Source organism: Vespa velutina, chromosome 21 (genome assembly GCF_912470025.1).
Source record: "Vespa velutina chromosome 21, iVesVel2.1, whole genome shotgun sequence".
Classification (NCBI taxonomy): domain Eukaryota; kingdom Metazoa; phylum Arthropoda; class Insecta; order Hymenoptera; family Vespidae; genus Vespa; species Vespa velutina.
Window position 1 is genome coordinate 1462152 of NC_062208.1, and position 15000 is coordinate 1477151.

The window sequence follows — 15000 nt, forward strand, 5'->3', positions numbered from 1 at the left end:
TTTTTTTTTTTTTCAACAATCAATTACTCCTATTCAAAAATGCATTAGGCTAATTATTCTTTATTGTTTTTTTTTTTTCTGTTTTTTTTTTTTTCCCCAACATATCATAAAAACTGGCAAGCCTAATGAATCATCATGGAAAATGATTAATTTGATTCTTTTTAAATATCACTCGAAAAACATTTAACCCAAATATCCATAAGTTAATACGTTTCATAATAAATGTAAGAAACAGTTATTACATTATCTCTTACATTATCGTGCATTCGTTTACACGTTTGTCTCATTTTTATTTCAATGGAGATAACAATAATAATAGAAAGAAAAAAATCGACTCCCTTTCCCTTTTCCATAATTTTGAAATATCAAAATAAATACAATTAGAGCAGGTTGTATGAAAGTATTAAGATCTCATGAAAGTATTATTTTGTGCTTGGCGAGAAATGAAGGAAAAAAGAAAAGAAAAAACAACAACGAAGAGGAAAAAAAAACGTTCAAGATCAAATGAATACGAATTTATCATTTCTTTCCAGGCCGCTGGACTCGATTTGAAGGAAAATCTTGGTGCAGGTGCAGCGGCAGCATGGCCCTATCCCTCGGTCTATCATCCCTACGATGCCGCATTCGCGAGTTATCCATTTAACGGGTAAGTAACTAACTTATATGTGCACAATTATCGACGAATTTATCGATAAAAATTAGAAAAAAGAAAAAAGAAAAAAAAAAAAAAAAAAGAAAAATTAAAAAAAAGTCTTATCTTAAAATGTCGTTATTCATACAATTGGAAATTGATAGACAAAGAGGGAAATAAGGATAGGCAGGCAGGCAAGCAGGCAGGCAAGCAGGCAAACAGGCAAGCAGGCAGGCGGGTGGGTGGGTGGATAGATGGATGGGTGGGTAGGTCGGGAGGCAAGAAGGGGGGACATACACGATTCTCTTATTCTCTTTGCGTTCTTCATTCTTGAACGCTGTGTTAGCGCCTGGTTAGATAAGCTTGCTTCTCTCTCTCTCTCTCTCTCTCTCTCTCTCTCTCTGTCTCTCTCTCTTTCTCCGTGAATACATAAACATTCTAATAAATTAGCCTTGAGTTGACCCGAGACTGTCGCCTCAGCCGTCTTTTCCTCGAGGCTTCGTTCTCGAATCGGTCAACGAGTGTCACAACGACTCGACCGGTGAAAGGTCTTCGTTTGTTGATAATAATTTCTGATCGAATTTACATACTATGGATTAACACGGTTTCGTTACGAGAAATTCTTTTTTTCTGTGTGTGTGTGTTTTTTTTTTCTTTTTTCTTTCCTTTTTTTCTCTTTTTTTCTTTTTCTCTTTCCTTGCCATCGTCTTTCTTCTTTCCTTCTTCCTTCCTTTTTCTTTCGTATTTTTCATCTTCTTCTTTTTTCTTTTTTCTTTTTTTTTTTTTTTTTTTTTCCTTTTCCGTCACTTCTTTCTCTCCCGAGCAACGAAATTTGCAAATTAGTTTTGACAACTTAAAAGAGATTATGAAAAAGAATTTTTACATATTTATACGTAATCGAATTTAAGAATTATTTTTCTTTTTTTTCTTTTTTTAACTATTTACTATTTATACGACAGATACGTTTAATTAATAAATGAACGAATAGCTTTTTGTTAAATAAATATAATCGTTATTTCTAATGGAAAATATCGATGAGAAATGATTGATAATAATTAAGTTTCATGACTTGTCATAAATATAAATATAGATCATGTCTATTTATAATATATCGATAATTTCAATTATAAATAAACTTGATGATTTTATATTAATCGATGTAATAATGTTGAACTATTATATTTTTTTAATACTTTATTATAAATATCGAGCGTATATTTAAAGTACCGATTAAAAAGTATTTTAAAAAATACTCTCTCGATAAATAACATAAAGAATTAGATAGGTCGATACGATTTATCTAATTACTGTTAAAAAAAAAAAAAAAAAAAAAAAGAAAAAAGGAAAAAAAAAAAACATGATTTGTGTATAATGAAATATTAATCGCATTTGATAATAATGTGTCTGTATATATTTATATATACATATCTATAATTATTTATGTTTTATCTATATATACTTTATATATAGACGAATATTTGTTTGTTTCTTTTTTTTTTTTTTTTTTTTTTTTTTTCTTATTATATTGTACGTCTATGTAATTCATTATTCATACAGTTCTCAGACTCATTAGTTTTATTATTACATACATTCATTATTCATCCAGATCACATTAGAATATTCTCATAAAGTATTATATTTTTACAATATTTTGACCGTATGATCGATTGATTTGAATCGCGTCATGAAAGCGTTGTAATATTTATCTGATTATTTTGTAAATTGTCAGATAATTTTGATTAGTGTATATAATGTTTCTGACGAAATAATTACTATTTAATAATTTCATCATTTTAATTCAATATCGTTACGTAAGATTATTTATATATATGTACATGATTAGAATTGATTTAATCAATCGATTGATTTCAATTTTTATTATTATAAACATAATTGTATCAAAGAAAATCGAATTATTGAATATTTTTGATAGATAAAATTTCCGACGGGATCGAATGTTTCGTAGAACAAATTTAACGTGAAAATGTAATTAAATTTTGTTACAGAAGGAACGTAATGTTTATATCAAATCGCGAGATATAAAAAATATATTTTACATCGGGATAAAAGCTTTTTAAAATTTTCATTTTAATTTTATATATATATATATATATATATATACATATAAAAAAAAAGAAAAAAGAAATATATATATATATATGTGTCTGTGTCTGTGTGTGTGTGTGTGTGTGTGTGAAAAAAGAAAAAATTCTGAATCAATTTCTACGATCTGGTTATTTATAAAACTAATGGAATGTTTACAAGATTAGATCATGTAATATCAGATATCTTCGGGAGATAAAGTTTCTTACGAAACAACGAATTCGAAACACTCTCATCGTTCCAATTTAACGTTGAAGTAAATCAAGGAATGTGAGAAATTCAATATCGATTTTCACGATCGATATTGATTAGAATCTTATTGCAAAAACGTGATAATGCTTGGAAGATTAAATCGTGAGAGATGTCCTATATCTTTGAAAAGATAATATTTCAAATAGTTCGAAAATTTCGTTCTTTCTTTTCAACGTAATAAAAAAAAAAAAAAAAAAAAAAAAAAAAAAGAAGAAAAAAAGAAATAAGAAGAAGAAAAAAAGAAATCGTCTAAACAAAGAATGCAAAAAATCAAAATCAATTTCTAGGATCGATCGATTCTGTATCTCATTGGAAGAAACGGCTAAATTAAAGCTTAGAGGATTAGATCGTGAAACGATTCTATTTATTTATCGTTGACACGTGAAGTATTTTGAAATAATTAATAAACGTCATCGTTCTAATTCAATTCTAAACAATGTAACAAAGAAATTAAATATTCGTCTATCGATTTTTCTTGCAATCGTTTGATTAGAAATTTAATAGAAAAGCAATGTATAAGTTTATACGATTATATTATCAAGTGCCGTCGAATAAAATGTTTTATTAGAATTTCAAAATTTTCAATTGCGTTTGCAATTGAATTGATACGGTGTAACAAATAATTCAAAACTATTTCTACAATCGGTATCGATTTGAATTTGATTAGAATTTACAAGACCAATGCTAAAGATTCCAAGAGATTCGAGAATATTCATCGTTTTAATTCATATAATAAAAAAAAAAAAAAAAAAAAAAAAAAAAAAATTAAAAAAATAAAAAAAAAAAAAATAGAAGGAACGAAGAATTCAGTATCGATTTCTGGAATCTATCGATCAGGAATCCATTTAGAGAAATGACACAGAAAGCTTAGAAGATTAGATCGTGAAACGTTCAACGGATATATTTATAACCCATATATATCGTTCCGATAAAGTTGCAATTAATTAAAACGATCACGATCGTCTTCGAAATATGAACGTACGAAAAACCAAAAAAAAAAAAAAAAGACAAAGACAAAAAAAAAAAGAAAGAGAGAGAGAGAGAGAGAGAGAGAGAGAGGGAGAAAGATATCGTAACAAAGAAACTTAACGAATAATTCAACTAAGATTTCAACGATATCCAAAGTTCGATAAGAGACGATTATATACGATATGTACTTACTTACATACGCATTACATATTACATACATGAATAAACAATGAATTCTATATGTTTCTAATGATTTTGCGTTAAAAGTAATTAATTGCAAAAGAAGAGAACGAAACGAAATGAAACAAAAATTTGAAAAAAGAAGAAAGAAAAAAGAGAGCAAAAAAAGAAAGAAAGAAAGAAAGAAAGAAAGAAAGGAAGGAAGAAATACAAAAAAGAAAAGAAAAAGAAGAAGAAGAAGAAGAAGAAGAAGAAAAAAAACAATAACAAGATATAGAAAAGAAATAATTCGTATAGGATTTCTATGATATTGAAAATCACGATAAGGCCACTAAAGTATGTATGTAAGTATGTAAGTAAGTAAGTCGAGTATGAGTTCTCAGTCACGTATCTATCAGTCGAATTCTCCCCTCCTCCCTCTACCAACCCAACCACCGACCCCTCGATCCCTGCTCACCGTCACGGTAAAGGCAAGGCTATACGCGGCTTGACAACTGCGTCAAGAGCTCACGGCTCATGGCATCTAGATACTATATTGCGACGTGACGCACTTCCGGTCGCTAAGACTGCTTCGTATGCAAGGAAGCGATCGGGTACTACAGCTTGCTTAGCATCCATTCGGTCTAGTCGCTTAGCGCACCGAGCCTTCCTTTATGGCGGACCTACCGCCGCTCCTCACCGGAACCGCAACACGCACTCGGCCAAAGTGTGATAAGAATTGCCGGAAGACGATCGGACCTTCTGCACCTGCACCTTCTTCTCAACGAGCTCGACATTTCTCTCTCTCTCTTTTTTTTTTTCTTTCTTACTTTCTTATTTACTTATTTACTTATTTAATTATTTATTTACTTGCTTACTTTCTCTCTTTATTTCGTAATTTTTTACCCCCCCCCTCTTTCTCTCCCTCTCTCTCTCTCTCTCTCTCTCTCTCTCTTTTTCTTTCGACTTTTCTCTCCATCTTTTACTTCATCTGTTTCTTTTACCTTTTTTTTTATCGAACGCTATACTACACCATCAACACCACCACCATCTCTCCACACCCTCTTACAACTCTCCTTTTTTTCTTCTTCTTTCCCGTTTTCTTTTATTTTTTTTCTTTTCTTTTCTTTTCTTTTCTTTTCTTTTTCTCTTTGATACTTTTCTTTAGATAGATATTACTTCTTCTATTTTATTTCTTTTTTTTTTCTTTTTTCTTTTTTTATTTCATTTTATTTCATTTCATTTTAATTCGGCTCGTTTTAAATACAAGTTACAGTGTTTTGTAAATACATAGAGAGAGAGAGAGAAGGAGAGTGAAAGGGATGTGAACAGAGGGGGGTGGGAGTGGAAGGGGAACAAATTCTTCTTTGCTTTTTTTTCGTTTTTCTTCTTTTTCTTTTTCTTTTCTTTTCTTTTTTTTTTTCTTTTTCTCAATTATTTCAACGTCAAGTAAATGTGTTCCAATAGAAGTTAACTATAGAAATTAATTGTTTTTATGTATTTTCTGTTTTCTATTTAATATATGAGAAATAAAAAGTTTTGATTCGTTAAAAGGTTGAATAGATTTTTATCGAAATGACAAGAGAAATTATTAATGAGAGATCGATCGGCTTATTTATCGGTATAGATCATTTTCATAATCGATTATGTAGTTAATTCTTTTGTTTCTCTCCCCTCCGCTCCTTCCCTCCCCCCCCCCTCCTTTCCCCCGCCAAAATATTTTAAACTTATAATCGAATTCGTAATTACGCCAATTTATCATTATAGTTTTAGTATTTGAATAAAAAATTGGAAAAATAAATGTCTCGAGATGGTGCAATTGAATTTTTTAATGTCGATGACAAAATATGACGATTATACATTGTTAATTATATATTAATCCTTTGAACTTTGAGTTATCTCTATTTTTTTTCTTCTTTTTCTTTTTTTCTTTCTTTTTTCTTAAATTAAAGTTCGTACGATCCATAAGGAAAGTCTTTTTTTTTTTTTTTTTTTTTTTATTTAATATTAATTTTGTAATAACGATAAGTTTCGTCAGTGTAAAAAAATTCTCATATACTTTCGTCTTGAAATGTATATATATATATATATATATATATATAAAAGAAAAAGAAGAAACAAAAGAAAAAGGATAAAAAGAAGGTTAATATTAATGATAATTACATTGTTAATTAAATATTAATCTTTTGCACTTTGAGGTTATCCCTAACGTGATACTTCCATTGTGCTAATAAAACAAATCAGCAAAAGAGATAGTTTTTATTAAACAAATTGTACACGTGTTTGTACACGAGAAAGCCTTGTGTTTTACATTTCTCAATATTGAAATAACATTAATGGCAAATTTTCGAGAAAATGCGAAACATAATAATCGCAAATACTCAAAGCAAACGTGATATATTCTCTGGTAAAGTTAAATAACTTTTTGTATGTGTATGTGTACAGAAAAAAAAAAAAAAAAAAAAAAAAAAAAAAAAGAAAAAAAAATTTACCTCGTAAAGAATATAATAATTTAAATAAATTACGTATATGAATATTTTATAAATGTCATTATGAATATATTCGTTAAAATCTAAAAGAACTAATATCGCGTAAGTGACTACAAAAAAAAAAATCCTCTTCATTATTACTCATCTTCCGTTATGATCCAATGGAGAAAGAATAAAAATTGAGAATGGGAATTAAAAAAAAAAGAAAAAAAAAAAAAAGAAAAAAAAAGGAACAATATAAAAATTTGTTAAATTCCTTGAACTTAACAAAGGAGGGGGGAGGGGGCAAAGGAAGAAAAAAGAAAAAGGAAAAAACGAAGAGGGGAAAAAAAAGAAAAAGATAAAACGCAGATAAAACTTTTCGCCAGATCTAACATACGTCATGTCGAGAAAGAAAAAAAGAGAGAGAAAAAAGGAAAGTAAAAAGAACGATATAGTGTAATAAACGAGATAAATAATGGAGAGAAGGTATAAAATGATGATAACAAAAAAAAAGAAAAAAAAAAAAAAAAAAAACAAAAAAAGAAAAAAAGGAAAAAGAAAAAATAAAAAAAAAAAGGAAGAAAAAAGAACTTGATATTCGCGTGGCGATACGCTTAACTTTTCATTTAAACACAATTTTAAAATGGTCGTTTCAGTTTTGCTGACGTATGGATAACCGTCCCAAATAATTATCTCAGTGTACTTCTTTTTTTTGCCATCTTTCTTTTTCTTTTATATATATATAAATGAAAGATTACATCGTCAAATTTATCTCTCTTGAGATAAGGACTGTTTTAAGTGATTACGTAATATCATCATCGTGCAGGTCCCTGTTTCCTTTTTCCTTTTCTCACTTTCGGCACGACTTGCAAGTGCGATGCAATTAGCTTGGACTAACATCTCGTCGTTGGATATATATTTCACGATGCGATAGGTATACCTAACGTTATGTTTTTCTTCTTTTAAACATCTTATCTCTCTCTCTCTCTCTCTCTCTCTCTCTCTCTCTCTCTTTCTCTCGGTTGCATTAAAAAGTACGAAAAAGAACTTTAACGCATAGTCGAGATAATTGACATCAATACTGCTAAATTCGAAATAATCAAAACATAATACAAAATTGAACATATAATTGTATAAATAATTCTTTAATGTACAAAAAAAAAATATATATATATATATATATATCACGTGATATTTAATATCATAATCCGTAATCTCATTCGTACGGATATTTATTTAATTAATATTTAAAAAGAAAAAAAAGAAAAGAAAAAGGTTTCATTAGAAATGATTAAATAATATTCGTAAAAACATTTTAATATATTTATTAATTGTTTAATATCAAAGAACGAAACACATTAATAAAATATTATAAGATATTTAAAAATATTGTTCATTTAAAATACCTGCGTATAATATAAACAAAGTCTTTAATTTAAACATCGTGATATGTTATACATTAAACGTGAAAACGTGTGATACGATTCTTTTTTTTTCCTTTTTTTTTTTTTTTTTTTTTTTTTTGTTCGAACGATAATAAATACATTTAATCATTGATAATGTCGATATTTAAGAAACAATGGAACAAAATTTACGTAAGTTGAATGTGTAAATCCTATAAAATTATGATATTCCAATATAGTTAATTTTATTCTCTTATATCTCTTTACATACCTAAATGAAAATATGAGGATAAACATTTACATGTATTTACGTTATATGTTCGTCGTCGCGATAATACATTATATATATATATATATATGTATATATCAGACTGTTAAATTGAATTTAATCAAAACGTATTAAACTCGAGGGCATATCGTACAATTAATTTTTTTAAACAATCATAGATACGTATATAATCAATAAAAATTATCGACATTTAGAAACGTTAAAGAAATTTATATAATTACGTACTTAAGACATCCGTACATTACACGTGTATAAAATTGTACGAATATCATGCACATAATTTTATTTTCACTAACTTATATTAAAAAAAAAAAAAAAAAAAAAAGAAGAAAAAAAAAAACAAATATATATATATATATATATGTATTTTTTGTTTGTTTTCTTCGAGCATTTTCTCAAAACATATTCATAAAAAGATCTCGTCGATCTCTTGATTAATCTGTTAATTAAATAAAACGAGCTAATTATAAAAAAAAAAAAAAAAAAAAAAAAAAAAAAAAACAAGGACAAATTAAAAATAACAAAGACAAAAATTAACTTTATTAAATTAGATAATAATTTAAATGAAACATTTATATGGATATAACATAAAAAAAGAAAGAGAGAAAGAAAAAGAGGTGAAATTTTATTGAACATTTATCGATACATAAGTAAATAAATAAACAAAAAAAAAAAAAATATATATATATACATACACTATATATAAAATAAAGTTTAACATTTCGTTAGCGTTTACAGAAGACACGGAAGTAGACGTAAAATCGTTTGAATGAAAAAAGACGGAAGGTGTGGAGAATTTTCGAGGAATATAAAGAGCACCGAGTGTAACAGTAAGAGAGATAGAGAAAGAGAGAGAAAAAGAGACAGAGACAGAGACAGAGACAGAGACAGAGACAGAGAGAGAGAGAGAGAGAGAGAGAGAGAGAGAGAGAGAGGTTGTCGATTATGCGAGAACGTGTGCGAGGGGCCACTTAACATAAGCATACAAAAAGCCAATAATGCAGCGTTGGCATGCATGACCGCGAGGTCTTGGGATCGAACGGGTTAACGGTCTCGTCTTTCCGCCGGATTGGCCCTGCTTCCGGAGACATATAGGGTAGACAATAAGAAAGGAGCAGCCGGGCCACTTCATTCGCTTACGTCGGTCGTTCTTTCGTTTAAGCTTCATATCGTTCTCTTTTCTATCCATTTCTTCGTCTGATTTAGTATGAAACATCGAACAGGGTGCGCGCTCGCGTTCATACTCATACCCATACACTTATACTTATATACATAGACATACTCATACTCATCATACTGTCATACTCTTACCAATACTAATACTCATGGTCATCCTCATACTCATCCTCATGCTAAGAGGTAAGCGCGTGCGCGACACGTATTTTATTAAAAGTATGTCCGTACAACGACACCGATGTGTCGGCACGCGAATCGAAAGCACGAGCGGCGAGTCATAATAATAATAATAATCATCATCATCGTCATCATCATCATCATCATCATCACTACCACCACCATCACCATCATCACCATCACTAACACTATCAATTTTTCGTTTAAGGACGTACCGACTTCTCTGTTGCATGTGGAATTTTTAAAAAGGATTTCTGTATTGTCGGCGACAAACGACCAACACTGTCGTATTACCACGATTAAATGCAATATGTATTCCCAACGAGTTACCAATCTGACGAGAGTAAGATAAATAATACGAATGTTTCGTTATGTAATTCATTCTCGTCGATTCGAACTAACGTTCTCTCTCTCTCTCTCTCTCTTTGTCACTTTTTTCTTTTTTTTATCTTTCGAAATATTTATCACCTTCGAAAAAGTTATTAGCGTTATAATTGTTTACAAACGCGCGATCTATATCGTACAAAATAGTCAAATATAAATAAATACGATAGGATTTTTTTTAATAATATTATGCAAATCGTCGTTTGACGAGAGAAATTTCTTATTTTTTTTTTTTCTTTTTTCTTTTCTTTTTTTTTTTTTTTTTTTTTTTTTTTTTTTTTTTTTTTTTTTTTCTTCGACATTTACTATCAGAAATTAAATGCAATATGCATTCGTAATGGAGTTCTTTCATTCTTCGTATCGAGCGAATAAAAAGGAATTATGAGAATCGTCGATCGATGAATATTTTTTTCCTCTTTTTTTTTTTTTTTCTTTCTTTTTTTTTCATTATTATTATTAACGAAAATTATGTACAATGTGTCATAAAAAGAAATATATATATATATATATTTCTTTTAAGTAAGTACTTTTAAAGACTATATTTTAAAGTCTATAGACTAGTTTTTAAATTCTATATCGTCGTATAAGACAAATATTACAAATGTTGTTATTATGTAATTTGTCGGTTTAATGATCTTTTCTTTCTTTCTTTCTTTCTTTTTGTTTGTTTTCTTCTCTTTTCTTTTTATTTTTTCTTTTTTTTTTCTTCTTTTTTATTTTTTTACTAACCATTCATTATCAGAAATTAAATGCAATGTATACTTATTAGAAATGTGATTTTCATTTTCGATAAAGAATGAATAACACGAAAGTTTCTTTTATGTAAGTGTAATTTGTATTCTTAATTGAGATTTTTCGATCGACACTAAGATAGTGTTTTTATTATATACATAATTCGAGCAATTAACTTTCTCTCTCTCTCTCTCTCTCTCTCTCTCCCCCCTTTTTTCTTTCTTTTTCTTTCTTTCTCTTTCACTTTTGAGAATTTATCAAGAAATTAAATGCAAAAACAAGATCGTTATATAAACGTGAGATATTAAATATGATTAAAAGAAAATTTAAATAATTGAATATATAGAGGGAGAATAAAAATGATTTAATTTTAACGCGAATTAAATAACGATGTAAATATATATAAATGTTTAACTTAGTTAAAAATAAAATTTTAATAATTAACAACGGTAGAATGATAAAATAATAAAATACAATTATTTTCAATAATTAATTTAGAAAATTTTAGTTAATCAATAACAAATACGATAAATAATGATAAGACATGATGATACGTCTTTATTAAATAAATAAAAATGAACGAGCAAATGTAATAATAAAGATAAGAAATAAATATATTAAATCAAATAATAATAATAATAATAATAATAATAATAATAATAATAATAATAATAATAAAAAGAAAAATAATATATCTGCATATATCTATATAGAAATAAATTTAAGATTATCAATAATACGAACGGATATATTTTCTAATATAATCGATAATAAAATGAAAAAGTTTTTCGTCAAATTTATCGTAAAATATTTAATTTTTTATTACATCAGAATGACATTTGAAAGTCATTTGTTTTCCTTTTCACGATAAATGAAAACGTTCGACGTTTTTTCGCATGCAATATCGTAGGTTGATTATGTAAAAAAAAAAAAAAAAAAAAAAAAAAAAGAAAGGAAAGGAAAAAAAAGAGTATACTTAATCGACTAGAGTTAACCAACGATATTATACATAATTTAGTATGTATTCATTGAGAATAATGTTTCTACTTGTTATGTGTATCCTTTAGCGTAGAGTATGCTATATCAGAAGTACATTGATATATTTCGCGGTTTAATGCAAACACGAAGGATAATGCATTTTATCAAAGCGCATGCGTCGATAGCTCACGAACTCGTTTAAAGCAATGACTAAAATTCTCCCTTCTTCGCATAAATGTTTAAGCTCTGAACTTCTCGGAATATTGCATAAGTCCGACCAACCATAAGTAAGTACAATGAGAACGTTATTTGATTCTCAGCATCATATATTGCAGCAACATTGGCTCATCGTTCTTCGGAATGGAATTCGATCGGTAAACTTCTATAAGATAGACTTATTTCTACGATAGATTCTTTGAAGTATCGTAGAATCTACGTGCATACATACATAAATAAGTAAATATATCTGATTATACATTTCGAATGAAATCATGATATATATATATATATATATATAGTTATAAATTTCTTTTCTAGTAATCTATGTTTACATTGTAAGTAATCTGATAAACTTATGATATAAATTATAAAAAATTAATTATATATATATATATATATATATATATATATATATATATATATATTAAACATCTAAAGAGTATCACTGATATTAATTGCGAATATTAATTTGTCTTGCCTCTATCAATGTCGATCTAAACTAACGAGCTAATTTCTAATCCAACGATAAAAACTTGTATGTATATTATCTGATATATATATATCGAAAGTTTTTATCATTAATATACTTATATAATTTATTTGTTGATATATATAAGTATATTCTCAAACGAACTCTCAAACATTTAATACACAACAATAAATCTCAAGGAAAATCATTAAAGCGTGATAGCCAATTGATAACTTATCGGAAAGAGAAGGAAGCAAAAAAAAAAAAGGAAAAAGAAAAAAGCAAAATAAAACATTCCAACCAATATATATATATATATATATATATATATATATATATAAACTAACAAAACTTCAACAATTAGAATCTAAAAATTGTTAGAGATAATTTCAATTCGATTTAACGAATAGCAAAGGAACCCTTTCGTTCGATCTTCCACAAGTATTTAACATCGTGAAAGTTGAATGATGTACGGCCATTTAATGGCTTGATTTTCGTGCTAGAGAAGGGTTGCTTTTTGTCAAAGAATAATAATAAAATAAGACCAGAATTAAAACCAGAATCAGGACCAGAACCAGGATCTTAGAACTAGAACTAGGATTAAAAATAGGCAAAGGGTTCCTTCGTTTATCGTTGCCAACATTATACCAAACGAAAGATACAACACACGTTTTTCGTTTGGGAAAGAGGGACGGGGTAACGACCTCTCTCTCTTTCTCTCTTCTTTCTTTTACATCGTCGACATGCAGATGACAGCGGTTCGTCGTAGCACACGACAGGCCTGGCCACAGCGTGTCTCTTGGCTCGCGCTTTTCCCATTAGCCTTAATGGACGTAGATTAGTCCTGCCGGCCGTCGTCTCCTACGGCAGGATTTAATGACTTGGCCGCACCCCTCGACCACCGATACCGACTTTACTCGCAACGAACTAACGAGTGAAAGTAATGTGTTCTTATGGACGATCTCTCTCGTAGCTCTATCGAAACTCTACTTTAAACTCGTCACCCTCCTCACCCTCCTCTCCCAATTCATCCCTCACCATACTTCTCATCTTTCTCTCTCTCTCTCTCTCTCTCTCTCTCTTTCTATCTCTCTCTCTCTCTCTTTCTCTTTGTCCTCTTTCTCTCTCGTTTATCTCCTAGGAAATTATGTTAATCTGAAAATGCTTTGCTAGGATCGTTTTGCGTGCGCCGTTTTGTTATTAATCTTAAAAAAAGAAAAAGCAGAAGAAAAAAAAAAAAACAAAACTATTAAGTAAAAAGTAAAAAAAAAAAAGAAAAAAAGTATCTATCTATTTTAAAAAAGAAAATTATATACACACGAGCGCATACACGTAGAGAGACATGGACATATAATATTGGCGCGAGCAATAATCGATTTATTTCATTATCATGATTTTGCATATACGTAAATACGGTACTATTTATAAAAAGTTAAAGATTTACGTAACCTATATTTACATATGTACATGCATTGTGTTCTAATGGGAAAGAGATATAAAAAATAATAACTTTGTAAAGAAACTTTTTTTTTTTTTTTTAAATAAAGATAATTAAGTTAAAACGAAAAAAAAAGAAAAAGAAAAAAAAAGAAAACAAAACATGAAAAGAAAAATTAACAAAGAGAGAAGAATAATTTTCGTTAATGTTAAAAAAGAAAAAAATGTAATTACGATTTGGAGAAACGTAAGCACTTGTTATATATATATATATATATATATATATATATATATTCTCTATCGCTTAAGAGGGTCGTAAAGATTTGAATAAAAGAAGAAGAAAAAAAAAAAAAAAGAAAAAAAAAAAAGAAAAAGAAATCAAAAGAAACAAAAATTAACTTTCGCGATGAATCGTAATCGCGACACCAACGCGATAATATATGTATGTGTATGTATAATATAGTCCACCGTTACAGTCAAGATCGTTTTCGGAGATTACGAGAAACTACATTAGAACGGTCGTTGTAAATTTTCGTAATCTAGGCACAACACTGGCTCGAGTTAATCTCGATTAGCGATAACTCAACTCCGACTGTAATCTTGGAACGTAGTCTGCGTTTATAAAGCGTAATACTAACTAAGATGGATTTTAAGCGATCGTATGACAAAGTAGCACACACAGTGTTAAGTTTTATATAAACTCGTTTAGATTCTTAAACGAGAATGATTGTATAATATACATACATACATACATACATACATACATATGTATATATATATATATATATATATTTCTTTATCGATACATGAGCGTCGATATATAGAGGACCACACGTGATCGAAAGAGAGAAAGATGTACATGTGTAAGATAGAGATAGATAGATAAAGATAGAAAGAGAGAGAGAGAGAGAGAGAGAGAGAGAGAGATTCACTATTATCACTCTCATACATGATACACATACACACACACATATATACATGTACATAGAAGAAGGTTTACGATCGATCTGTCAGTTTGCAAGCAATTGCTAATAAAATGAGTCGGATGTGAAACAACCGATTGTCAAGCATAGTGACAAAATTTCCTTCCCCTCTCACTCCCTATCACTCTCTCTCTCTCTCTCTCTCTCTCTCTCTCTCTCTCTATTTAT

The 15000-nt window shown here is 28.6% G+C and overlaps 1 protein-coding gene across 4 annotated transcripts in view; it reads left to right on the forward strand.

The window, feature by feature from the left end:
* Nucleotides 1-15000, forward strand: part of LOC124956207 (iroquois-class homeodomain protein IRX-6) — a 52867-nt gene that overhangs the window by 26615 nt on the left and 11252 nt on the right. For all 4 annotated transcript variants that reach the window (XM_047511694.1, XM_047511695.1, XM_047511693.1 and 1 more), the window contains one exon: nt 534-646. In XM_047511694.1, the coding sequence (XP_047367650.1) occupies nt 534-646 (113 nt within the window). The remainder of the gene's footprint in view (nt 1-533; nt 647-15000) is intronic.